General features: G+C 38.4%; 6 protein-coding genes and 1 long non-coding RNA gene across 7 annotated transcripts; 5 read left to right on the top strand and 2 right to left on the bottom strand.

The window, feature by feature from the left end:
• The first annotated feature begins 41 nt into the window (after positions 1-41).
• LOC128727664 (uncharacterized) lies at positions 42-1,337 on the top strand. The gene has a single exon (XM_053821601.1). The coding sequence runs from the start codon at positions 42-44 to the stop codon at positions 1,335-1,337; it is 1,296 nt and encodes a 431-aa protein (XP_053677576.1).
• A 34-nt stretch (positions 1,338-1,371) lies between these two features.
• LOC128727662 (uncharacterized) lies at positions 1,372-2,885 on the bottom strand. The gene is made up of 3 exons (XM_053821598.1): positions 2,712-2,885; positions 2,211-2,645; positions 1,372-2,127 (listed from the first exon to the last, which is right to left on the bottom strand). The coding sequence occupies exons 1-3, from the start codon at positions 2,883-2,885 to the stop codon at positions 1,465-1,467; spliced, it is 1,272 nt and encodes a 423-aa protein (XP_053677573.1). The 3' UTR covers positions 1,372-1,464.
• Positions 2,886-3,975: 1,090 nt separating this feature from the next.
• LOC128727656 (uncharacterized) lies at positions 3,976-5,917 on the top strand. The gene is made up of 2 exons (XM_053821592.1): positions 3,976-4,891; positions 4,965-5,917. Exons 1-2 carry the CDS (start codon positions 3,976-3,978, stop codon positions 5,408-5,410), a joined length of 1,362 nt encoding a protein of 453 aa, XP_053677567.1. The 3' UTR covers positions 5,411-5,917.
• A 2,060-nt stretch (positions 5,918-7,977) lies between these two features.
• On the top strand, positions 7,978-9,645 carry LOC128727284 (uncharacterized). Its single transcript, XM_053821180.1, has 2 exons — positions 7,978-8,866; positions 8,975-9,645. The coding sequence occupies exons 1-2, from the start codon at positions 7,978-7,980 to the stop codon at positions 9,643-9,645; spliced, it is 1,560 nt and encodes a 519-aa protein (XP_053677155.1).
• Positions 9,646-10,487: 842 nt separating this feature from the next.
• Positions 10,488-12,270, top strand: LOC128727652 (sodium channel protein Nach). The gene is made up of 5 exons (XM_053821584.1): positions 10,488-10,721; positions 10,787-10,981; positions 11,055-11,713; positions 11,779-12,054; positions 12,128-12,270. The coding sequence occupies exons 1-5, from the start codon at positions 10,498-10,500 to the stop codon at positions 12,268-12,270; spliced, it is 1,497 nt and encodes a 498-aa protein (XP_053677559.1). The 5' UTR covers positions 10,488-10,497.
• A 1,352-nt stretch (positions 12,271-13,622) lies between these two features.
• LOC128723705 (DNA-binding protein inhibitor ID-2-like) lies at positions 13,623-15,613 on the bottom strand. The gene is made up of 2 exons (XM_053817469.1): positions 14,949-15,613; positions 13,623-14,432 (listed from the first exon to the last, which is right to left on the bottom strand). Exons 1-2 carry the CDS (start codon positions 15,378-15,380, stop codon positions 14,403-14,405), a joined length of 462 nt encoding a protein of 153 aa, XP_053673444.1. The 5' UTR covers positions 15,381-15,613; the 3' UTR covers positions 13,623-14,402.
• Positions 15,614-16,214: 601 nt separating this feature from the next.
• LOC128726930 (uncharacterized) lies at positions 16,215-16,751 on the top strand. The gene is made up of 3 exons (XR_008410830.1): positions 16,215-16,349; positions 16,512-16,551; positions 16,733-16,751. It is a non-coding gene; the product is annotated as an uncharacterized LOC128726930 (long non-coding RNA).
• The last annotated feature ends 8,323 nt before the right edge of the window (positions 16,752-25,074 follow it).

The raw sequence follows: 25,074 nt of genomic DNA, 5'->3' as shown, positions 1-25,074 counted from the left end.
TCATTGCGACAACATCAGTACTAAAGTGAATCGTTGCAGAAATGGATGCGGCAGAAGAGTGTTGTTTCAATATAAACGAAGAAATTGTTTCACAAGCAAATTTGCATCATATTTGGCAAAGTTGTTGGTTGTTGAAGTACGGAACATTGGCTGATTTTATTCCTCCGAGCAAAGTTTGCTACAAAATACACCCATTCGCACCGAGTCGTGCTGGCTACCTTGGAAATCATTTCATACTGGAATTAACGACCGACCAGTGCAGTGATCGATTGGAATTATTTTTAAAAACAGCTACTTCCACGATTCCTGCCCTCGACACTTACCTTGAAGCTATAGGCACATCTCACAAGGAATCGAAACTGTACAGTGAAGTGTTTACGGAATTGAGCAGATTTTCCCGTTTTGCTCCACGCTGTATTTTGGCCGGACAGAAACAAAGTCGTTTTTTGGTGCTAGAAAATTTACGCAATCAAGGCTTCCAATCCATTGGTGCCAACGCGTCGGGAATACTTGATAAGGATCATTTAAAGTGCGCCCTTGCCATCTTGGCAAAATTTCATGCAGCAACCTTACTATTGGAGCAAGAAAAGGGATCAAGCTTACCGGAACTGTACACGGGAATACTAGAGGAAAATGCCTGGATAAAGAAAATGAATAATCCACGCGTAGATGAGCTAGCAAATGCGATCGATGTTTTGCGAACATTAATACAAACAATCGAAAAAAATAATCCTCAGCTGACGATGATTTTGCAGAAAGTGCCATCATTTATTATGCAAATATATGATCTCGTGAAGCCGTCTAATGAGTACAGGAACGTTGCCTGCCACGGTGACCTTTGGGCCAACAATCTGATGTTTCGCTACGATGCTAATGGTCTTCGATCAGTGCCTGTGGAATGTCTACTGATTGACTTTCAATTTACTCGGTACGCGCCACCAGCATACGATGTGAATATGTTGCTTACATTAACGACTACCGCAGCGTTTCGACGACAACATCTCGAAGAGTTGCAATTACACTATTATCACAATTTGGAACAGGAATTAGAGAGGCATTCGCCTTCTAAACAAGCAGCAAATAGTTTATATCCTAAGGAGCTGTTCTTCAAGTCTTATGAACAGTATAAAATATCTGGATTGATTGAAAACTTTCTTATGAATCACGTTACGCTACTACCCCGTAGCTATGTGGATAAAATTTTCTCTTCTCCTGAATCTTACGATAGTTTTAGCGGAGAAGCGAAGATTAGGTTGTGCTTAGAGGTACTACAGAATGATGTCGCATACTGCGAAAGAATAACGGAAATAATAAAAGGTCTAATCGAAGCATTGTAAGTTTATTTTTAACAATCATTATCAATTTTGGACGTCTCGTGGTATTTCTTTTATTCAGATTTCTTAGGCTAAAGTTGACAGTTTATTTCCACTATATTTGTTTGAATGAATTCATCGTATTAACTGTTTAAGAAAAATTGAATAAAAACTGTAACAGCTCAGTAACGATATCGTCTAATCGTTCGCGGAAGTACCGATCTTCATCATAATACTTGAGAATAAAATCGTCACGATTTTCCATCGACATTCGAGTATATGTCTTTGGATCGTGATGATGTAGTTTATCTAAAACACCTTGAGGAAAATTTACGAAACCGTGCAGTACGCCTGTCCAAACAAAACCCATAAGACGGTAATGGTCTAAGCTTTTTTCAAACTGTTCTCTGGAAAGAATGGCTGCTCCGTCTAGTCCTAATATTGCTAATTTCCGTTGAAGTGATGCGTAGTAGTATTCCACGTGTGTCTTTTCAAATCGCTTGCGATGCTCACTGTCCGTGAGTAAGTATAGGGCGCACAAAAAATCAACAGCAGGCGGCAAATAACGTGCCAGCTGGAAATCTATCAGAATGCATTCCTTGGGTTCCTCGCACATAGCGTCCAAACAGTCGCACTTAAACATGATGTTGTTAAACCACAGATCTCGATGGACGACTACTGATCGAAATTTAGTTGTACATTCTGCCAGCGAAAAGATTTGTTTCATACAGTCCCATAATCGATTCTGTATCACAGATTTCTTAGACGGGTCTATCGCATAACGGTTCCTTTCCAGTGCAATTTTTTCGATTCCCTGCAAATAACAAATAACATCGCACAATGCGATTGTTCATATTCAATTCGATGTCACTATGAAATTAAATGGAAGAGTTCTACCTTAAGTCCTGCCATGAACCATCCACTACTTTCGGTGAATGTGGTTTCGAACAATATTAGCTCGTTAAATAACGATCCAATCGACTGTCCTTCAAGACGGTTTATTTCATACTCAAACGAACAAGCGTGCATTTGCGCTAGTCGATCTAAAACTAGCTTAATGTGATGCTCGTTAAAAGTCGTCTGGAATGATATTGTTTTAAATCCCATCCTCGTAAGATCTTCCATTACGAGCAGGTTATTTCTAGCAAGAAAACATTCAGGAGACCACTTTATGACCTTGTTCGTGTTACGTACGCATTGATTAAATATTTGACAATATAATTCTGTCTCTTTGCGGAATATTCCCCATTCTTCGACAGCAGTCGTAAGCACTTGGTCGTGGTACGGGAGCGATTTTGCAAAGTACCGCTGGGAAAGGATGGATCCATTTGCCTATTGAAGGAGGAAAGATGCACGATAGGTTCCATTTTTGCACACATCAGATTTGTAGTAACTAACCACTTCAAAATATATATCCAGGAAAGTGTATTCTCCTAGATATCCGGGTTTGCCAGGAATGCGCTCTGGTTCGTATTTAATTATTTTAACTAGTTCATTTGTCGTACTTTTATCAGCTGCAATTATTTTTTCACAGTCTTCATTTGATAGCAATATATTATGCACAGCATTCATGATGTTGAAGAATAAAATGAAGAGTTATACTTTTGTTCTTTAAAATTAAGTCCTTTACTGACCATGTCGAGCTACGAACTGGAGCATTAAGATTCATTCTTGCCACCATTCACCGTATCACGAGGAACACGTTATTTGCTTTGATCAATTTATCTCAATTATCTACGCTTTCGTCGCACCAACAATAGGCCGCGATATGCGTGTTTATCTATTACATTCAGAATCTTCTACCATGCTCTTATCTTTTATCAAACATGTAATATATCCTTCTTAAAATAGTGTTACCTACACTTATTAAACAGTGTCCTTTATTTCGGTGTTGCTATTATGACCCGTTTCCTTTGCCTTAAGCTGATTTGTATATCTTTCTTTTTTATACCTGTTAGCCGTTACAAAGATAATTTAAACTTTGCTTAGTACTTGGCATTATATACTGTTTAGTACAGCAACAATGCCCTTGGGGCTGGTGGGATAATGTAAATTTTATTTTTCTGTCATTTTTTTAATCTGAATTATGAAATACATAATTGCAAAAAAATTTAGTCGCACAAGAAATCCTTTTTGAAAAGCATACCGTAGGAACGGATATTAACGGGTGCGCAAGTCCGCATGCAACGTGGAATATGTCAAAATCAGCTGTTTTTTCTCTTTTTCACACGTGACACAATCTCTTGTCAACATTATCATTGGGTCAGCAGAATGAACAACAGTTGAAATACGTATTCCCAGTTATCGTTTGAAGTCAAGTAAAAATCGTTACGATGAATATATGTGTGCAACAAGTGCTATTTCAGATGTCGAAACGTGTTGAATTTCTAACTTTTATTTCCTATCATAAGACGCACTTTGGTTGTTGATGTTCTGCTAATGATTCTCATTCAGCGGATTTGTTGATGCAGATTACGTCACTAAGTGAAAATGAACGTGTGAACAAGAGCTTCGATAAGAGTGAATTGTCGATGAACAATTGAGACTGAGCGCTCGTTGGCGCTTACAGGGAAACACATATTCAATTTACCTTCCTAAACCAATCGTATATGCTTTGGTGCCGTGGTCGTCTTTGAGTATAGTTGATAAAAGTTCCAAGATCATGGCTGAGCCTTTTTCAGAAGTGTTAACCAACGAAGACATCCGAGTGGTGTTGGAGAGAAGCATGAAATCCCATGCAAAAGTGAAATCGTATAGCTTGAAACGTTTAAGCGAAGAGCCTATCGGGTACTTAGCTGATCACTTAACTCTCTTGGTAGACTTAGCAGAGGACAATACCAAAGAATTGGATTTGAAGAATGCAGAAGGTCATACATCTGTCGCAAAAGTTGCAAACGAATCGCATGACGAGAATGAAAGACTTTCTTTCTTCGTGAAAATGCTCCCAGATAGTAACCCGAGCCTAGCTGAGTATATCAAGAAAATGCATTGTTTCGGAAAAGAAATATTCGTGTACAGCAAGTTGCTACCATTATTGCTACATCAAACCAAAGGCATCGGAGTGGTTGTGGCTAATTCATATCTCACGAAACAGGAAAAACTAATTGTTTTAGATGATTTGAAACACGAAGGCTACAGCATGATGATCAACAGTGGAACGACATTGCTAAATCAGGATCACATTGAGACGGCTTTGAAAACAATCGCAAAATTGCACGCATTGTCGATTATATACGAAGAACGTACGGGAGTATCTTTATCCGAGCTGTCGATAAATCTTGCTGAAAACGGTACCAATATGCTGGAGGAGAATGTGTACATCAATAGTGCAACGTACGTACGTACGACGAATTTAGAAAATTGCATACAGGTTATGTGCGAGGTAGCCAAGAGAATCGACAAGTATCGTAATTCCCAGTGCATTGAGTCCATCTTAGAACGAATTCCAGCGCTGGTACGGCGGATTTACGATTTAGCTCAACCATCAAAAGTGTTTCGAAATGTGCTGAATCATGGGGATTTGTGGTGTAACAACATAATGTTTAAGTATGACACGATGGTTAATGGCACAAACACAGGTAATGCGGACTAGACTTTCTACGATGCGGCATGCTCAACGATTAATGGGTGATAATTTTTTTATTCTTGCAGCTTTTCCCATCGATGCAAAGTTAGTAGATTTTCAGTTTTCCCGCATCGCACCACCTGCCTACGATGTAATGGCGCTCATTATGATATCGACTCTGAGCGATTTTAGAGAACCTCTTTTAGAGCGATGGAAAAATTTATATTACGACAGTTTGGCATCGTATCTGGCATTAAATGACCTGGATGCGGAAGAACTTCTTCCGCGATCTGTGTTCCTTGAGTCCTGTGTGCACTATCATTTGGCAGGATTGATAGAAAGCTGTATGTATTTCCATTGGCCACCGGAGCAGGATTGTTACGAGAAAAGTGATGTAGATAACGATGAAGATTGTAAACCAAATTCCGCCGTATTTGTGCGTGCTAGCATGCGAGGGTTTGAAAAATACGAACAGTATCGTCTACGAATCAGTGATATGGTTACGCAAATTGTTGACAATTACGTGTTATAAAAATAAATATTCTTTCAAAATAGTCAGAGAGTCAGAGATGAGTAAGAAAGGGCATTTTTAAGGAAATTGTTTATGAATCCACTTAGAACAGTTGATAGCTTTGTACATTCGACAAATTATACGATATATTGTGCGTACGCATAAGCTTGGATACATGGTTTGTGGAGGTAAGAATAAATGTGTATATTTTTGGAAGGTAAACACATATCTTACGAGGGCGTCTGGTATTATTTTATTAAAGAGCTTATTATTTGACCCTTCTTATCGTTAGTGTCGAAGCACAGTGGTATAAACACGCACTTAAAAATGCTCGCCCTAACATCTTGAGTGCCGCGTCACCCAAAAAGTAGGTGACGGCAAATTTTCAATAACACCATGTCACCCATTTTTGGGTGTTGAGAAAAACGCTTGAATTTAAAATGCAATTTTTTTAATATTTAAAACAGCTATTATTCTTAAATATCCAATTTATGACAAAACAGAAATACGAATGAACGTAAAGAAAGCCAAACATTCATCACAAACGTAGAACGTGCAGAATTAGAGCCGGTGCAACCGTGGCTATGACGTATGAGCAAGCAACGCTCTAATCGTGGCATTCTGTAAATTTCCTAAAAAAACGCTTGACACGCAAGGTGTTATCCACACCTAGAAGAGAGGTTTGACAGAGAACGACAAAACACAATCGACTATTCAAATCTAAAGCATGTAAACAATATTTGAAAATCAGAAGCGCTACGTACAAAACAAAAGGTGGTTCGCATAAAACAGCATTAAATGGAGCTTATTTGTTTGTGCTGCTTGACAGAAACTAGTCAGACGTTCAAGATCACAACGAGATGTGAGTTTCGTGCCGAAGAATGCTACGACAGTATCTTTCAAGGCTCGGAAAAGATCCACTTAAGCGATCTATACTCACAACTTACACAACTGAACGTGCCACAGAAAGTGGTGCCTGGAACGACAAATCAGCTGATGTGTGATGATATTTGTACCAGATGTGTCGGCATGTTAAAGGATTTTTATTTGTTTAGAATGAAAGCAAAAAAAGCCAATGAGGAGCTTCAAACAAAAGCAAATATTGCCAGGATTATCAATAATCTAGATCAAAGCAGTAGTGTTGGCAGTGTATGGCCCGAGCAAACGGACGAAGGCTTGGAACAAGACATCCTAGACAACTCAGATGATGCAGAACTAAATCATTCCTTAGCTAACAAAAACTCTAGACCATTCAGTTGTCCAATATGTCATAAAATGTTTAAGTGGCGCAAATTGCTCAAACGTCACGAAGAGATCCATTCATCAGAAAAACGCTATCGATGCCCGCACTGTGATAAAGGATTTTTAGCAAAAGCATCTTGTAACAATCATGAGCGAAAAGTTCACAGAAAGCATCCCAAGGCTGTCGGTGTAAAGCTCACTTTAGCGAAGGAAAAGAAAACGAAAGGTAGTACATTCGAATTGGATCTCAAGGTAAATCATGAAGAAACAGCAGGTTCGAGCAGCAAGTGCGACCAGCAAAACGTATTTTTATGCGATCTATGTGAAAAAAAATTTACTAGAAAATCTTCATTGAATCATCATAAAGAAGTGTTGCACGCTGGAATACGGCAGTACTCGTGTCAAGTCTGTAACCGGGCATTCGGTAAGGCAGATTCTTTGAACACTCATTTGGCGCTGCATTTTGGAAAAAAACATTTATGTAAACTATGTGGGAAAACGTTTGCCAAAGGTAATTTCTTGCGAAAACATCTTGAACAACATGAAATGCCTGAAGAAAGGCGGAAGTATACCTGTTCAGTTTGTTCAAAAGGCTTTACTATGAAAGGTCACTTAAGGGATCATGAATTAATCCATAGCGACAAACGACCTCACAAGTGCAATGTTTGTGGGCACAGCTTTCGGCAGAAACAGCAGCTCAAAATACATAGCTATCAGCATTTTGGCAAACCCTTCCACTGCGCTCATTGCAATTCCGAGTATAGCTCTCGGACTAGGCTTCAGGCTCACATAAGCAAGCATCACCCTAAGCACGATCATATTGGCACTAGCAAACCCTCGTCAACCGTTTTAGCTGATGCAACTAATACCAATGCCCATGTGGGACCTGACTTTGGCGACAACGTTGTGAATGAAGAAATACTGAATGAGATCTGCTACCAGATCAATTCTAATCCAATAGTTTTACAGAACATCGAAAACAACAGTGGCGTTAATCTCATTAATAGCGAACAAATCGTTTTTTTAGCAGATGATGGAAATAATGTTCTACCAGTAGCAAAAGTGTAATGCTAACTGTAGGGAGAATATAGGATTGTTTAGTGATGAATAATAAAGAAAAGAGCCAATATTTTGTCTCATTTCGCGTAATGAGTTTACACCACCACTTAGTTCAGTCTTTTACGATAAAATCATCTCGGATATCAAGTGAACGGTATTTGCATTACTTATCTCCATCTCTACGGTGCTCATCGGTAGTATGGCGTTTCTTTATATAAAGCGTGGTGGTGTTATGCTGGTCTCTATTTTGTTGTAAGTTGTTTCCAGCGAAGATCTTTTTCCAGAGTATGGATCCATTAACAATAGGCCTAACTGAAAACGAAATAGTAGATTTGGTCAAGTGCTACATCCAGGATAAGAGAAACCGTGTCAATGGCAAATTTAGGCTCGTATCTTACCAAGTGCGTCGACTGAGTGAGGAACCTGTTGGTTATCTAGGCGATCATTATTTGTTGGACGTAAATCTGCGAGAAAAGATGGTACATTACAAACCAGAAGAAGAGGAAAAGTATGCGGAGGAAGAATATATTAGCTTTTTTCTGAAAGTTTTACCTGAAAATGTACCAAAACTAGCAAACTACATAAAAGAAATGGGATGCTTCCGAAAGGAGATAATGCTCTATAAACATGTTATTCCGCGACTGCAGGACGTCATGATCGGTACCAAGCCATTTGTTCCGACGGCCTACTTTACTAAAGAAGAACGCATGATAGTGTTTGAAAATTTAAGATCGGATGGATACAGCATCGTCGAAGGAACAAATAATCTACTCGACTTCGACCATCTAAAAGTGGCATTACAGGCTGTCGCTAAACTTCATGCATCGTCTCTCATTCTTGAAGAGCGGTCAAAAATCCCAATCCCTAAGCTTTTCGTCGGATATCTGAACGAGAACGCATATATAGACGATGACGATCATGTTCGTAAGGTTAATCTGGAAAATGCAATTAACGTACTATGTGAGATGATCAGCCGTATCGATAAGTACGCAAATTCGGCTAAACTAGAAGATATATTGGAAAAAGTTCCTGTCCTAGTGCGCAAGATTTACGATTTTGCCAAGCCTTCAACTGTGTTCCGCAATGTATTAAATCATGGGGATTTGTGGAGTAATAATGTTATGTTTCGTTATGAAATGGTGCCTACATGCATGGACAACTGCAGCACTAGTGGAGGTAAGATCCACCGGTTAATTTTATCACGTGAGACGTGACTTCTTACGGACAAGCGTACATTTCGTATACTCTTTATTTATTTCTTTTATCTCAACTCGTGATAAGAAGATTTAAATGAAGGTCAAAAAACAACTTCGGATCGTGAAGATCAGACAGAGATGGACGCCGCATCAGATGTGGACAAGCAGTTGCAGCTTTCCAACGGTGAGGGCAGACGTCGAAAGCGTTCGTCAATCAAAAAACCAAATCCATACGAAATTTTAAACTTGGGCAATTGGTCCGCACCTGGTGGTGCTCGTCCATCGAGTTGCATTCTGATCGACTTTCAAATTGCACGATACGCGCCCCCAGCTTATGATGTGCTGTCTTTTCTTACTTCTACGACAACAACTGCATTCCGGGTACGATACCTTGAGGAACTGCTGAACGCATATTATGATGCTTTGAAGCTTGAACTCGATTGGTTTCACAAGGACGTTCGGGAGGTCTTTGCCAATGGATTTGCCTCGTACCGCGATTCATGTCACCAGTATCAGCTGGCTGGGCTTATAGATAGTGTTCTATATCGGCATGTAACGATGCTACCAGCTGAGCTAGTTGCCCGATGTCGAGAAGAACATCGGTTGCCGGGTACTGTTGGAAGTCCATGTCAACCAGGAGGTTCTGGAGCTGTCGAGATGGACATTTGTCTCGAAGCTTGGAATCAGTACGATGAATATAGAAATCTCATGACGGATATGCTATCGGATTTAGTTGATCAACACATACTGCAGGTGTGACTCCTGCACTCCTAAATTATGTAATTATGCAATAAGGCCTCGATTGAAGTGCGATTCGAGGAACTATTCAACTAGATATTATTGTAAATAGTAACGTTAGCGAGTATTTTTCCCCGCGGTTTGATCTACCGCTGCGTTTCCTTAGAATAACTTATAGCAAAGCAGAACCTCTTAGGTTAAGTTATGTTAAGACTCCACAAAATAATCTGCTAATATTAGCATCTATATTTTAGAAACTCTCGCTTTTGTGAAGCGTATCCCGGTGGAAGCAAAACTGGTTGACTTCCAATTGGCTCGCTATGCTCCTGCTGCATTGGATGTTTGGACATTGATAATGCTTTGCAGTGTACGTGAATTTCGGGAACAACATCTACAATTCATGTTGAACACATATTACGACACAGTTGTAAGTCTATTGCTTGCCAATAGTATCAAGGATGTGCCATTGTTTCTGCCACGGTCAGAATTTGACACATCCTGTGCAAATTTCGCGTTGGCTGGTCTTATCGAATCTTTGCTGTTTAGCCATCTTACACTTCTGCCAAAACATACGACCAAGAATATGCTTAAGCGATCGGAAGATTTCGACAGCTTTCTTCGGGGTAGTGAAAAACAACGTGTGTGCATTCAGTCGTTTGAAGAAGACGACATTTACCGTATCCGAATGACTGAACTGCTAACGGAACTGATTGATAATTATTGCCTCACAAATGAAGAACCCTGTTGAACGACATAGTCAAGCAATATTGAGCAGCTCTACCGGTCATTAGAGTGACGATAATTGAACCACGCATATTATTGGGACTTGTAGAGCCATAAATAAATAATTGAATAATTCTACTCGCTATCGGTATGCATTCAATAACGAATCTTGCTCGCTGTGAGGCAGATTTGTCTAAGTCCCATTCAGCTGACGATCTAGAACTGGCGTTAGTTTGTACCTCGTTCTTTTTCTGGTTTGTTGTGAATCTTATAAAAAGAATGCGTTTCACTGATATTGTGAAGGAGTACCTGATCAATTCCACGTTTCATGGGGTGAAATTTATAGCAGACGATTCATACCATGTCACAGAACGGTAATGCTTGACAAGCTAGCTGACTCAAATAGCACATTTTTATGTTTTAATGGCTTAAACCGTAGCATATTCTGGATAGTGTGCGTTATAATTTCCTGGGTTGGCTCTGCGTTTCTTATTGATGCGTCATTGGAAGCCTTTCAAACCAGCGCCATATCGTTCGTCGTTGAAACGAGCTATCGAGATTGGAACACTCGTTTTCCTTCAATCGTTGTATGTGAGATGAGAAATATGGAACGAATCCAGGCTATTGCCGATAAGTGAGTATTGTAATTTGCTACTGTTATTTTTGTTTTCTGCCACATATGCCAATGAACTGGCCCTGCCTTTTAGGCTTTGGGGTGAAAACCATGATTTTGCAATGGAAGAAGTTTTGAACGAAATAGGATACTTCCGCGGCGAGTCATATCACACGGTTAATGAGTGCGCAAGCGAGGACATGGCGGAAAATTGTTTTTTTACTAACTTCAGCGCATATGCGGACCTCGTCCGCAGTACATGTATGGAGACGTTAGAAGATTGTTACTGGAATGATAAGCCGTTCGATTGTTGCCGTTACTTTCAACCGATGGAAACGGAGCTGGGTCTGTGCTATGCCGTCAACTCACTGCAAACGAGTTCTAAACATCCGGTTAAATTAAACATGATTTCTAACAAACATACCGGACCTGGAAAGCTAACAATAACGGTATTGACCGAGGCATACGTGTACACGATCGGGGAGGAAGAGGTACCCAACTTGATAACTCCAAAGTCGGATGTACTGTTGGTCGATCACTACATTGCTTACAAGAGACACATATCAATAAAAGACATCGAAAACGATCCGGAAGCGAAGCAAGTCAGCGTATCGCAACGAAAATGTCGTTTTCCCGACGAAAACAATCTTGATGTTCATCGGTATTACAGCTACAGTGCCTGTTCGGTTCAATGTCGAAAAAACAAGCAATTAAAAATTTGCAACTGCACCAGCCACCTGATGCCAAACACCGGTAAAGTGTGTAAAGTGTGTTTTAGAGTCTCGCTATAGCCAAGTTGATTTTTTTTTCGCTCTTAGAACCATACATCAAATGCAATATGTCCGGATTGATTTGTCTAAATGAGCACTACGAAGATCTGACTATTGTCATCCCAAAATGGTCGGTCGGCCGCAGAGGAGTAGTTTGCGATTGCTTGCCTTCATGCACTGAGGTGGATATCGGAATTGTGCACGATTCCCGCGAGAGCATTTTTGATTCCGACCGTCGTTATTCTACGATTGAAATTCAACTCTCTGCCTTACCAACGGAGCGGTACAAAAGAAATGTTGTACGCGGCAGACTTGATTTGGTTGGTAAGTAGCGCACGAAGAGACGAGAATAAACCCCTAATTTTAGTAACAATAATTGATATTATTTTTTGTCTAGTTTCTGTTGGCGGCACTACAGGGTTGTTTGTTGGAGCTAGCTTGCTTTCATTTGTGGAAATATTCTATTACTTCACCGTCCGACCGTATGGAACACGGTACAAATTAAATTTTCATCAAAACCATGCTACGGAACTATACTAAATTTAGAAAGTATAGTGCTCTTTTTTCTCAACTCTTGCGTTAGCGTTTATCGGTGTGTAGTAAGAATTATGAGAAAAAAGCAATAAATTGGTTTATCTATTGAGCATACTACTGGGGAAAACAATGAAAGCCACAGTACAACTATTTATCACCAAAACCATTGTTCAGACCTTCTTGTAAACAATGGAGAAGGTTTGCTGAAAATCGAATAGCGCAAATTTAAAAGGCAAACAGCTCTCAAAATATGTTTATATATACCCATTTTTCAACTCATTTCATTAATTTTTTGCATCCTTTCATCTCAGCACCACCAGCTCGTTTTTTTCTGTGCAAGAAACTATCCATCTATATGAACATCTTTAGCCACATTAGAAAATTCTTATGTTATTCAGCGATAGCAGGTGCACAGATGACTGGCTATGCTAATTCTGGGATTTTGTAGCTTAGATTACCGAGTACATACAGGTGTTACTAAAACGTAGATTTTAACTTACGCTTGATTCTGTTATCAGCTTTATCACTTCTCCGGCAACGGCCTGACAATTCCTCAATCAAGCATCAAGTGACGGGTACTGGTATTAATTAGCTTGACCTGAACAAAGCTCGATAAGACCCGGTACGATCCTCTTGTACCGAACTATTACTGATGGTAGATAAGCAGGTGCTCCAATCTATCGCGAGTACATTTGAACCGAAGTATCCTCGGGGAACCTTCCTCAGTGAAGAAGAGGTTATGCCGTAACATTGATACACCTGGTGTGCTGCTATTTTTTATCGTTTTCTTCGCCAACTGAAATTTACGACTGCCTGGTACTGGTCAATTTATTGGATTTTGACATTTCCGCGATAGGGCTCGGCTTTTATCTATAACCGCGATTCGTCGCGTCAGTGCAAATATTAACACAAGCAAAAAGATACCTCAGTACGCGTCTCCGTACTCGGCATGCGTATGCGTCATCGGTATCAGAAAGAATGTGTTGACGGTGCAGGTGTACTTACCAGAGCCATATCTGGCAAGAATGACTAAAGCAAATTCGTTCACCAGTTTTAAGTGCAAAGCTGTCGAGCGCATTTGCGCCACAGGTGTGCGATTTGAATGTGAAAAAAAAAAACGATTCAGGGCCAGATAAGCATTACTTTTCTCAAATATACCGTCCGATTTGTGATTGAATCCGTTAAGGCAATCGTGATTTAATCTAGGATGGCTAGGCTGAATACCGTTAAGACGAACACGGGAGGAGGAAGAAGCCCGCTTTATGTGTTAGGATCATAGAACGCCAACTGAATGGATCTATAATACTACATTTCGGAAATGATGGGATTGATAACAATTTTTGACAAACTTATTTTCAGTACATTTTATTTACTTCTTCGTTTACATCTTGCACTACAAACGCTTTAATATTACAATAATTTAATTGAATATAATTTCGTCTGCTCTCGGTAGTAATAATGCTAGATCGCTTTTGTCGATCAGATCTTATTTGTAATAGCTCATACGAAATAACTAAAAGAAATAGATGGACAACCCCTCTACAATACAGAAAATCTGTTGTAGTATTTCGGTATGGACCAAGAACTTTGATGTTATGATTAAAATGTTGAAAACAAAAGTTGAGAACTCGAAAAGTCCTTAATCCATGGTTACGCACAGTAGAGTCACGTGAACGTATCTCCCATTCCAGTCAGATATTCAAACTTCAAAGTGCCCGATGACGAATTTTATGGGTTCTTCTCCAACGCTACAAGTTTACGGGTACGTATTTGAATGTTTTCATAACAACTATGCACAATTAAACGAAACATATGTCTATTAATCACAGAACATTAATGGAATTAAAATAATTGTGTTTGTTTCAGTATAATAGTCGAAAAATGGGCAGATCTATTCCTGGCCAATTCTTACACATAATGCATCTTGAAGTTCCTACCATCCTTTTTGTCAGATTGCCTTGCCACCTTGCAAGGCACCTCGATGATTCTGAATATAGCACAACTCGCCTGGGACAGGGAAGAGTCGGCAGTTGAGATCCGCTAGAATCATCGGGTATGTATATATGTATGTATGTATGTTGGTTTATTGCACCAGGTAAAAGAGCTCCGTTTTGGAACAGGCACCATATTTCCGAATTTCAATACGAGGGCATCACTTTTTCGCTGATCTGTGGAATTGACGAGAGAAAAAAGAAAACCTTACTGACAAGCTCGTGTGGATTACAATAATCGAAAAATCGTTCAATATTATCTTTCCCGTTTGCGAGTGTGAAGTTGGAAACTCAAATTGAGGAAATAGTATGCTAAGAATGACTGTCTCACGTGATGTTAACGAAACTCGGAGGCCAAATTATAAAAGGCCAAAGATCATCATAAAAAACACAGATGACAGCCCCTGTATCATACAGGTGCATTTAACAACAACATACGGCTGGTCTACTGAAATGCAGACGGACAGTTATTAGCAAACTCGTGGCGCCGAGGTTTAAGCTATTTGATCTCTAATTGCGATCAATTCTCAACGTTCCTAACAAGAAGGAGAATGTTTGGTAGAAAAAAAAACATTGTGATGACATTGAATATTTGTTTTTTTGCAGCAAATTTAACTTCAAGGGAAACGGAAAGGTGTCATCGAGGTGGACACGTTGTCGCTCAATTCTGCACATTCGATCTTGAAAACTTACCTCGGCTGCTGCCAGTGGTGTATCACTGGCGACGGAAGTTTCGCCAGTTAAGATGGTGCTGGTGTTGGAAGTGTGAACGTTGTTGTTCATGTTGCCAGTAAGGGAGGAACTAGTGGCCAGAATCGTATTGGGGGCTGGGGGCCGAATGCCCAGAGGTTGTCTCTGTCCTACTGGTGTGGCCGAATCGGATGATGCGTCGGCGTGCGCTAGAGTATTCTGCAGCTCACAAATGTAGTCAATCACATTCCGGATGACTTCGAGCTTGGATATTTTGCGGTCTTTCGCCGTAAACGGTACCAAGTCCTTAAGCTTCGTTAAATACACCTGAATCTCCGGATCATTTTCCCCTTCTCGATGGCGTTGACGCACACGGCCATTCGCAATAGCCGGAACAGGGGAACCTGTAGCACACACTGCCGTGATTGCTTTCATTATGGAGAGCAGTTGAACTTTTTTTTTTAGAATCAAACCAAATCAATGTTTGGGTGCAGGCAATTTCACTCACGTCCCCTTTGAAATAAGCTCATGAAAACGGGGTATTTACACCCTTTTGGCACAAATCGTGTTGCGAAACAAGCGACTCTTCTACATTTACTTTTTTACAGCTACGGCTTGGAATAGTCGCCTTTCTGCGAGCAGGATTGTTTGCATTAGCACGTTGCACCTCCGAGCATATTCAATTAAAACTTCGATTTGCTCTTGAGAGTTGCGCTGCGAGGAGAAAAATTGAGGCGACCTTAGGGTGCTTCTACATTGAGCAGGGTCGTATGAACGAGCGAAATGCCAAACATCTCATATCGCTGTCACTCAACTTTTCGTGTCGTGATTTCTTCGTTTAATTCGTTTTTTGAAGTGAATGTTTCTGTCTATTTTAAGATAAAGCTGAAATTTATATATCTTAAATTGTTATATATTAGATGGATTTGTATTTTTCAACCTTAAGGTGGAGGAAAAAATTGATTAAAATCATGCAATAAAATCATATTTCTGGTAATATATCTAGATCTGTTTTTTGCATGAAAATTTCTAGATTTTGTTTTTACTCAAGATAACAATCAAGCTACTGTCAAAGTTTTCACTTCCGCCCGTAAGTGATAGGTACATCGTGAAGTTGACAATTCTAGCAGTAGGATGCCGTCAAGAATGTTTCTTCTGGATCGTGTTCAACCGGTAAGTGCAAATGGTTTTTCATTACGATAGCTCTGAATAACGGTGATTTGTATGATGTTTTATTCCGTGTTTCACCTGAGTAATATGATTATTATCTTGTTGGATATCTTCTGATGCTTTTTAACATCGGATGTAGTCGTTCATATTTTTGTAGGTGTAACTAATATAGTTTTTCTTTTTCAACAACTTCAACATTGCAGGTTGTTACTATGGGTTAATAGCGCATTGTTGGTATGTATTGAGAGATATAAATATAGTCGATCATATAAATGATGTAAGCAGATGCCTTAAAGAGTATAGAATTCAATCTTAGTGAAATAATAAGCCACTAGAACATGTGCTCGCCTTCAAGCAATTGTATGACAATATTATTTTCTGTTATCTTCTTTTCAGCCGATTTGTTACTGGTTAGATGCTTTCTTTAAGAACTGAGGTAGGTAAAATCATAATTTCGCTGTTTGATATTGCGTTTTAATTTTTTCCATGATGTTTCTATCCGTGTTTCACCTGAATTAATTTGATTATATATCAAGAGATATTACTGACACAATGAAGACAATCTTTTAGGGGTCACTCTGTGGTGGACGGTATTAACATTTTTTTCTATTTAACAGAATTCGTGGGATTTCAAGGATGTCCGTTGCTGATGTTGGTAAGTAATAAACATATCACTAATGATACGTCATCCGGATTAAATTCAGCTATATTGTCCTATACCCATTTTAAATTGCAAAGTTCCATGTTAAGTTGTTCGCTTTTTGATTATAACGAAAACTGAGAATGTATGTCCCTTTAAAGTTCCTTTCTCATCTTATCATTTCTCATGCAAGAAGAGAGAAAGGTTATTTGGTGGTTCATGTACTGACATTTGTTTTTACATTAAATAAAGACAATAAAATCATAAGTATTCAATTTTTTAGAGACAGAGTATTAGAATCCTATTGACCTGAGAACACACGAACCAGTTTCAATATTTTTTGCTATACGAATATTTGTATTTAGTTTTACAACATATTAGTTCAATGCATAAGCCACCTCACAACTAGGGTAGCTTGCTAAAAAATATCAACCTTTGATGTTTCGAGTTATAGACGTTTTTATGCCTTTCTTCGATAATCGCATTAAAATTTTGTTTGAAAAGGCTCTTGATTCATCGGTTATATTAGTTTTCGTAGGTGATGGATGTTGTTTAGGATTATTATGTATACAAAATAATTGTGTATGTTTTTGATATGAAATAAATTTCACATTTAGTAAAAAATAATGTAATAGTTTTACTCTACTTAAGTTAAAATATTACTCTTAAAAGGTTGCTTCGAGAAACGAAACAAATTTCTTCTATTGCTGTTCATATTATCTTTAGCAAAAGGCCATCATTCATGTCAATTGATGATGCATACACTGGTACGTAAGCATTACGCTATAGATTCTAAAAATATAGCTTACGATAAAATCGTACCGTACGTGACCTCGAAAGCGGCATGTATTGTGTATCGTGTTTCCTACTGTAGTGGGGAACGAATATTGATAAATTTCGAGTGCGAGTAACGGTGACTGGAAGCTAGTAAGATTGAGCTGATCAGCTAGCTAGCTTTTCGTCAATCGTTTGGCTCTTCTTATAAATAAAAATGAATGTTTGTATGTATATATATATATATGTGCCTATGCGCGCGCTTCAATGGGGTTTCCACTGAACCGATTTGCATCAAACTTGGTACATAGGTGCATAATGGTCTCGGATTTAGGCGTTTGATTTTTGTTTTTTTTAGAGCCCCCCAAAAGGGGGGCTCCCATACAACCCCAATTCGCGAATATTCATTTAAAAATACAAATGATGCCCGATTAAGCTGAAATTTGGTACATAAATGTTTCATTACTTTAAACAAATACTGGCAAAATTTCAGCCTCCTCAATGAAGAACAAAGGGGGGCTCCCATACAACCCCCCCTCCAAAAAGTGAATATTATTCGCTTAAAATTATAGTCGTAGCCCGATTTTGTTGAAATTTGGTGCATAAACGTTTCATTACTAAAAACTAATACTCGCAAAATTTGAGCCATCTCAATGGGGAACAAAGGGGGGCTCCCATGCAAACCCCCTCTTCAAAAAATGAATATTATCCGCTTAAAATTTTAAATGACGCCCGATTTGGCTGAAATTTGGTACATAGATGTTTTATTACTTTAAACAAATACTGGCAAGATTTCAGCCTCTTCAATGAAGAAAAAAGGGGGGCTCCCATATAAACCACCTCTACCCCCCCCCCCCCTCTAACAAATCTTATCTATAATAATCTATAATCTTATAAATAAAAATGAATGTTTGTATGTATATATATATATATATATATATATATATATATATATATATATATATATATATATATATATATATATATATATATATATATATATATATATATATATGTGCCTATGCGTGCGCTTCAATGGGGTTTCCACTGAACCGATTTGCACCAAACTTGGTACATAGGTGCATAATGGTCTCGGATTTAGGCGTTTGATTTTTTTTTTTTAGAGCCCCCCAAAAGGGGGGCTCCCATACAACCCCAATTCGCGAATATTCATTTAAAAATACAAATGATGCCCGATTAAGCTGAAATTTGGTACATAGATGTTTTATTACTTTAAACGAATACTGGCAAAATTTGAGCTATCTCAATGGGGAACAAAGGGGGGCTCCCATACAAACCCCCCCTACTAAAAATGAATATTATCCGCTTAAAATTTTATATGACGCCTGATTTGGCTGAAATTTGGTACATAGATGTTTCATTGCTTCAAACAAATACTGGAAAAATTTGAGCCTCCTCAATGAAGAACAAAGGGGGTTCCCATACAACCCCCCCTCCAAAAAGTGAATATTATCCGTTAAAATTATAGGCGTTGCCCGATTTTGCTATACTCGCGAAATAGTTATACTCGCGAAATTTGAGCCATCTCAATGAGGAACAAAGGGTGGCTCCCATACAATCTCCCCCTATAAAAAATGAATATTATCCGCTTAAAATTTTATATGACGCCTGATTTGGCTGAAATTTGGTACATAGATGTTATATTAGCTTAAATCAACCCCGGCAAAATTTCAGCCTCTTCAATGAAGAACAAAGGGGGGCTGTCATACAACCCCCCCCCGCACCCCCACCCCGTTTAACAAATCATAAAATATCACTTTGAAGTACATATGTCGTCGAAATCAACTATAATTTTATCACTTAATACAAAGACTTTCTAAATTTCAGTTCTACAAGCGGATAACCAAATGGTTGTCCCTCTACCTCTACCAAATACATAAAAAATATTGAAAAATACACATGGCATCCAATTCGATTGAAACACGCTACAAATGCTTCTTCCTATTCATAACGCGACGAAGATTTATTTACGCCAGTGGGAAACAAAGGGAGGTTTCCAAAGAACCTCCTGTCTGTATTACCAAGAAAATAATTCGGTCATAGCAATAAAGCTTGGTCCGGATGATTTTAGGTGAGGATGATTCTGTTTACACAAAATTTTAAAAACAAGAGCTCCCATACGAGCTCTTCCTATTAGAGTATTGGAAAATATAGTCAAGCATGGTAATCATGTCTGATTTAAATGAATTGAGGCAAATTCTTAAAAATGTCAATATTTACTGGAAAATTAGAATGGGACGTTGCAGCTCTCCCGGTTGGAGACAAATTCGTGGAAGGGCATACAATCCCTGCTCGGAATATTGAAAAAAAAAATGCCCAAAGTAACAAATATCGTCAAATTTAACAACAACTTTTCATGTACGCCTTAACACAGTCTATACAACAAGTTATAAAATATTATATTCTGCAATGCGGAAATGGGTGGATGGAAATCTAATTTATTGTTATGTTCAAATATCGCTCAATGATAAAAATGGTTTTTTGTTTATTCTTTTTTACAAGTGACTTTTACATTATGGTCGGGAAAGGAATTTCCATTATCAGAATAAAAGAAATTAACAAAAATGTAAAGTCGTCAACAAACAGTCCAGTTTCCTGCAACTTTTCTCTCTTCAAAAATTTATTTAGACACTAAACTGAGCTTAGAAAGTCAACTCATTTTCTTCTCATGCATGTTTACATTTAAAAGTGTACAATATTTTGCAACACATAGCGCTATGCCGTTATTCAGTAAGATTCAGTTTTTAATTGTGTTGAGTAGCGTTGGAAATGTGGTTGGTGTAATAAATTTAAATATCGATTTCAGAGCGTAATGCTTACAAACATGAAATGAAGTTTTGAAAGAGAACAGCAATACAGATCAAATATAAAGGAAAATGGAAAACTGTTTCCAGGTAGCTTCAGTGACAAAATAAGAATAAGTGTTAGAAAAGTAGAAAGATTTTGAACGTCATACATGCTCAGGATGGAACAACATGCTACATTTCCTTATTGCTATGTAAATAAATTTATGTGACGGATCCAAGACAAATGATACTGTATAAAAAAGTATTTCCGAAAGAATTAAAGAGGAAAACACAAGGCATAAAAAATATGTTTTACTAATTTGATGACGTGCAAAATGCGAAAGATTATGAAGCTAAATGGAAGTTGTGAAACAACAAGAGAAGAAAGGATTTTATAAAAAAAATCCTTTTCTTGAAAAAAATCCTTTTCTTCATACCTAAGATGGTTAAAAGGCTCGATTTGTTATAAAACAGTGAACGATATTTTGAAAAAGCCAGGTACAACCAATTGGAAGGGATATGCCTAGAGGACCAGCGAGAGATGAATTGATTGAAATAGAAAACCTTCAAAGACGAAGCTAGGAATAACGTTTATTTTTTTTTATTCATTAATGACGGCCAGGCCGTATTGCTTATAACTATTATCTTAAGTCTAAACTTAAAGTAAACTGCAATTCACATTGGTTGGAAGACATTTCCTTCTCCGAACCGTGAAAGGGCACCTTATCCCGGGTGTACGCGGTTGAGAATAACGTTTATAGAATGAATACAACTAAATAAGAAAAAAATAAAATGCACATCAAAAATTGAATTACCCAAGCATACGTAAAAATGCCCCTTTATTTTTCCTCAAACTACGTCGACCCGAATGAAATCGGGTTTATCAGCTAGTATCCAATAAAAAAAAATGAAAATTTGCTAGAGTTTAGCGGCATTTAGCTTTGATTAATAACTACTATTAGATTTATCTCGAAGCAACGCCGATGAATGTAATGCTGATGCCAAATGGCAAATGATAATTATGTACTCATTTCATTAGAACTAAGACATTTAACACAACATTAAGAACATGAGATGGTAGCGTCAAATTCGTATAACAACTTATCAGAAATAGAAAAGTATAATACTGTTGTGAAATGGGAGAAGTATTCGCATTCGAATTCACGTGTTTGGCATATGATGCACTCCAAATCGTGCAATACTTTCGAAGTGAATATGTCTACCAGAGTGTTAGTAACTGTAGACTCAAGGTTAGACTATTCACGGTCGCTTAAATGGTAACCAGGGAACACGGCACTGAAAAATGATCCTGTAGATGCACACGGAGCATGGCGAAGCGTGTAGTTAGCTGATTTCGCTTCCATATGCCATGTGTTAAGCCGTTAGGCCCTAATATTCGTGCGATCGATAATCAAAAATAACCCATTAGCAAAAGCACATGAACGAGGGGTAAAATTGGCTCGTTGATCACGATCGATTTGACGATTCTTTCTTCCTGCTCGTCAGAAAGATCGTCCCTGTCGGCGGGATACGTTTACCTTTATGTAACATCCGTTCGTAGTCAGTTCGCTAAAAATTGTATCGAAACTTTCCATAATGAAAACGTAATCGCATGATCCATAAGTGATCGTAAAAAGTGATGTTTTGAGAAATTTCAGAAAAACGGCGGTATCCGTTGCGAGATCACTTGAATGTGAAAATGTGCGTCTGTAAGTGATTTTTTGCATTCTGGTTTGTTTTGTTTGGCACATTGTTCTATTGTGCAGCGTATGGCCCTAATAGTAGAAGCTATCTAATGTTGCAATGCAGGTAGTGGCTATCGATAAGATAGATGCATGTTCCTGCTCCGAACGATCGATAATGATCATAAATGTGCGCTTGATTTGATGAAATTAAACCCCTGCAGTTCCTATCGTTGCGTTTAAGAGGAAAAAAATATGTAGAACCAACCAATCCATCGATGCTATGATCTATTTGACCAATATACGCAAACATGTTTGGAAAGAAAAACAATAAATTGTGATATTAGTATTTTTAGCGTCGCGACCCGAGGCTTTCTGCACACACATTTTAAACCACATTGCTGCAACGAAATGTTGATATTTTTAGAAATTTTATCTTTTCCATTCGTCTGTTGTCAGTATTGATTTTTCCTCAGCCTGGAACGCACCTAGTACTAACGAAGCGTATGTAAGTTTGCCTTTTTCTGGGTATTACAACAGCGTGTAGTGAACGTTCGTTTTCCAATTTTCGTTTCAATTTCAACTGCAACGCTCGCACACTCATTTTTCAGTTGCAATTAAAAGGAAGATAAACACGCGCGCACGAGCATACTGCTGCAATGAGTGAAACAAGGAACTTGATGACCACTTTTTTCATACTAATTTTCCTGCTGCTACTGCTGTATCTGATTTACGAAGGGTTCTACCAACCAGACCTGTAACCTGACGCACAAGATTCGCCATCGTTTGATATGTTTTACCTGTTTGTTTTAAGCGTTTATAGTTTCACATGTTTCGCACCAGCTTCCTGCCTATCGTGGAGGCGTTCTCGGCATGACACTGCGAACCGTCAATAATCAAACCGTTTAGGGAGCGTGGGAATTCGATTTTTGTTTAGCAAGTGCTGTTCTTTGCCTCCACGAAATGGAAACCATTCCTTTTCCTTCTTCCATACGCAATCGCTTTATCAGCGAAATAAAGATGTAACTATAATCCCCATGCGCACGTCCACGCGAATTAGCAATTTGTTATTATATCCTGGCACAAGCACCCTAAATAAGTTGCATTCTTCTGAAGATGATGGCCAACGAACGCAGGAGAATGGTAAATATAGGCCGCCCCCCGATTGACGACAGTTTGTTTCTTTACTTATCCGTTATCCATTTCTAACAAAATTTGCAGATTTCTCCGGCGAACGTTGAACTACGCGAGGGAACACCTGAATACTACATCGTGTGAAATATTACATTTTGTGAGAAATATTTCATCACTTCATCACCGCACCACTCCCACGTTCTACAACCCTGACGGAATGAAGAAGGACGATAAACTTTCGAAGGAAAAGTCTATGGACCGCAAAGTTAGACACCCGACGGCATCATTTTCCACAAAATCCATCATCATGAACCTGATAATAGCATTTTTTCTTTATTTACTGAGACGCACCATAGGTCTGTATGATCGCTACTCGAGCGCGCGCGCACACACGTTGTAATACCATGTATCGGATGATTAATTTAAACGTTTCTTTTTAGAAGCTGGTGGGAAAAGCGCGATTACAAAGTATAGTAAATTTATCAAATAAACTTGTGTACTCCATTGGAGCTGCCATAAGAACTGTTTTTTGATTTATAAAAAAAAACCTCGAAATAGAATGAAAGAAATGCTTCCTCTCAGCTGTTCTGTTCGCCTGTTACTTTTGTGGAAAAATATTGTGATATTTAGGTTTGTATTTGGAAATAATCCAGGTCTCCATCGCTGATCTGTTTGAAAGAAATGCTTCCTCTCAGCTGGTATGCACTCCTGTTACTTTTTTGAAAAATTTCGGTTTTTCGCGAAAATTTTCGGGTTTTTTGGAGATTTTTTTTCGGATCCGATCGGAGAAAATGTTACCTCTTAGCTGGTATGCGCTCCTGTTACTTTTTTGAAAAATTTCGGTTTTTCGAGGAAATTTTCTGATTTTTTGGAGATTTTTTTTCGGATCCGATCGGAGAAAATGTTACCTCTTAGCTGGTATGCGCTCCTGTTACTTTTTTGAAAAATTTCGGTTTTTCGAGGAAATTTTCGGATTTTTTGGAGATTTTTTTTCGGATCCGATCGGAGAAAATGTTACCTCTTAGCTGGTATGCGCTCCTGTTACTTTTTTTGAAAAATTTCGGTTTTTCGCGAAAATTTTCGGATTTTTTGGAGATTTTTTTTCGGATCCGATCGGAGAAAATGTTACCTCTTAGCTGGTATGCGCTCCTGTTACTTTTTTGAAAAATTTCGGTTTTTCGCGAAAATTTTCGGATTTTTTGGAGATTTTTTTTCGGATCCGATCGGAGAAAATGTTACCTCTCAGCTGGTATGCGCTCCTGTTACTTTTTTGAAAAATTTCGTTTTTTTCGCGAAAATTTTCGGATTTTTTGGAGATTTTTTTTCAGATCCGATCGGAGAAAATGCTACCTCTTAGCTGGTATGCGCCCCTGTTACTTTTTTGAAAAATTTCGGTTTTTCGAGGAAATTTTCGGATTTTTTGGAGATTTTTTTTCGGATCCGATCGGAGAAAATGTTACCTCTTAGCTGGTATGCGCTCCTGTTACTTTTTTGAAAAATTTCGGTTTTTCGCGAAAATTTTCGGATTTTTTGGAGATTTTTTTTCGGATCCGATCGGAGAAAATGTTACCTCTTAGCTGGTATGCGCTCCTGTTACTTTTTTGAAAAATTTCGGTTTTTCGAGGAAATTTTCGAATTTTTTGGAGGTTTTTTTTCGGATCCGATCGGAGAAAATGTTACCTCTTAGCTGGTATGCGCTCCTGTTACTTTTTTGAAAAATTTCGGTTTTTCGAGGAAATTTTCTGATTTTTTGGAGATTTTTTTTCGGATCCGATCGGAGAAAATGTTACCTCTCAGCTGGTATGCGCTCCTGTTACTTTTTTGAAAAATTTCGGTTTTTCGAGGAAATTTTCGGATTTTTTGGAGATTTTTTTTCGGATCCGATCGGAGAAAATGTTACCTCTTAGCTGGTATGCGCTCCT

Source organism: Anopheles nili, chromosome 3 (assembly GCF_943737925.1).
Source record: "Anopheles nili chromosome 3, idAnoNiliSN_F5_01, whole genome shotgun sequence".
Lineage (NCBI taxonomy): Eukaryota > Metazoa > Arthropoda > Insecta > Diptera > Culicidae > Anopheles > Anopheles nili.
Note: the sequence above shows the minus strand (reverse complement) of the source record. Positions and strands in the feature narration are given on the sequence as shown.

What these genes read in the sequence shown, in the direction of transcription:
- LOC128727284 (XM_053821180.1), top strand. Translation starts at nt 7,978, where the DNA reads ATGGATCCATTAACAATAGGCCTAACTGAAAACGAAATAGTAGATTTG. An exon ending in CAACTGCAGCACTAGTGGAG is followed by an intron (nt 8,867 to 8,974) that starts GTAAGATCCACC and finishes CGTGATAAGAAG; the next exon opens with ATTTAAATGAAGGTCAAAAA.
- LOC128727652 (XM_053821584.1), top strand. Translation starts at nt 10,498, where the DNA reads ATGCATTCAATAACGAATCTTGCTCGCTGTGAGGCAGATTTGTCTAAG. An exon ending in ATCCAGGCTATTGCCGATAA is followed by an intron (nt 10,982 to 11,054) that starts GTGAGTATTGTA and finishes CCTGCCTTTTAG; the next exon opens with GCTTTGGGGTGAAAACCATG. An exon ending in CCACCTGATGCCAAACACCG is followed by an intron (nt 11,714 to 11,778) that starts GTAAAGTGTGTA and finishes TTTCGCTCTTAG; the next exon opens with AACCATACATCAAATGCAAT.
- LOC128727656 (XM_053821592.1), top strand. Translation starts at nt 3,976, where the DNA reads ATGGCTGAGCCTTTTTCAGAAGTGTTAACCAACGAAGACATCCGAGTG. An exon ending in GGTTAATGGCACAAACACAG is followed by an intron (nt 4,892 to 4,964) that starts GTAATGCGGACT and finishes TTATTCTTGCAG; the next exon opens with CTTTTCCCATCGATGCAAAG.
- LOC128727662 (XM_053821598.1), bottom strand. Translation starts at nt 2,885, where the DNA reads ATGAATGCTGTGCATAATATATTGCTATCAAATGAAGACTGTGAAAAA. An exon ending in TGGATATATATTTTGAAGTG is followed by an intron (nt 2,646 to 2,711) that starts GTTAGTTACTAC and finishes CTCCTTCAATAG; the next exon opens with GCAAATGGATCCATCCTTTC. An exon ending in GGTTCATGGCAGGACTTAAG is followed by an intron (nt 2,128 to 2,210) that starts GTAGAACTCTTC and finishes TGTTATTTGCAG; the next exon opens with GGAATCGAAAAAATTGCACT.
- LOC128727664 (XM_053821601.1), top strand. Translation starts at nt 42, where the DNA reads ATGGATGCGGCAGAAGAGTGTTGTTTCAATATAAACGAAGAAATTGTT.
- LOC128723705 (XM_053817469.1), bottom strand. Translation starts at nt 15,380, where the DNA reads ATGAAAGCAATCACGGCAGTGTGTGCTACAGGTTCCCCTGTTCCGGCT. An exon ending in CACCACTGGCAGCAGCCGAG is followed by an intron (nt 14,433 to 14,948) that starts GTAAGTTTTCAA and finishes TCAATTCCACAG; the next exon opens with ATCAGCGAAAAAGTGATGCC.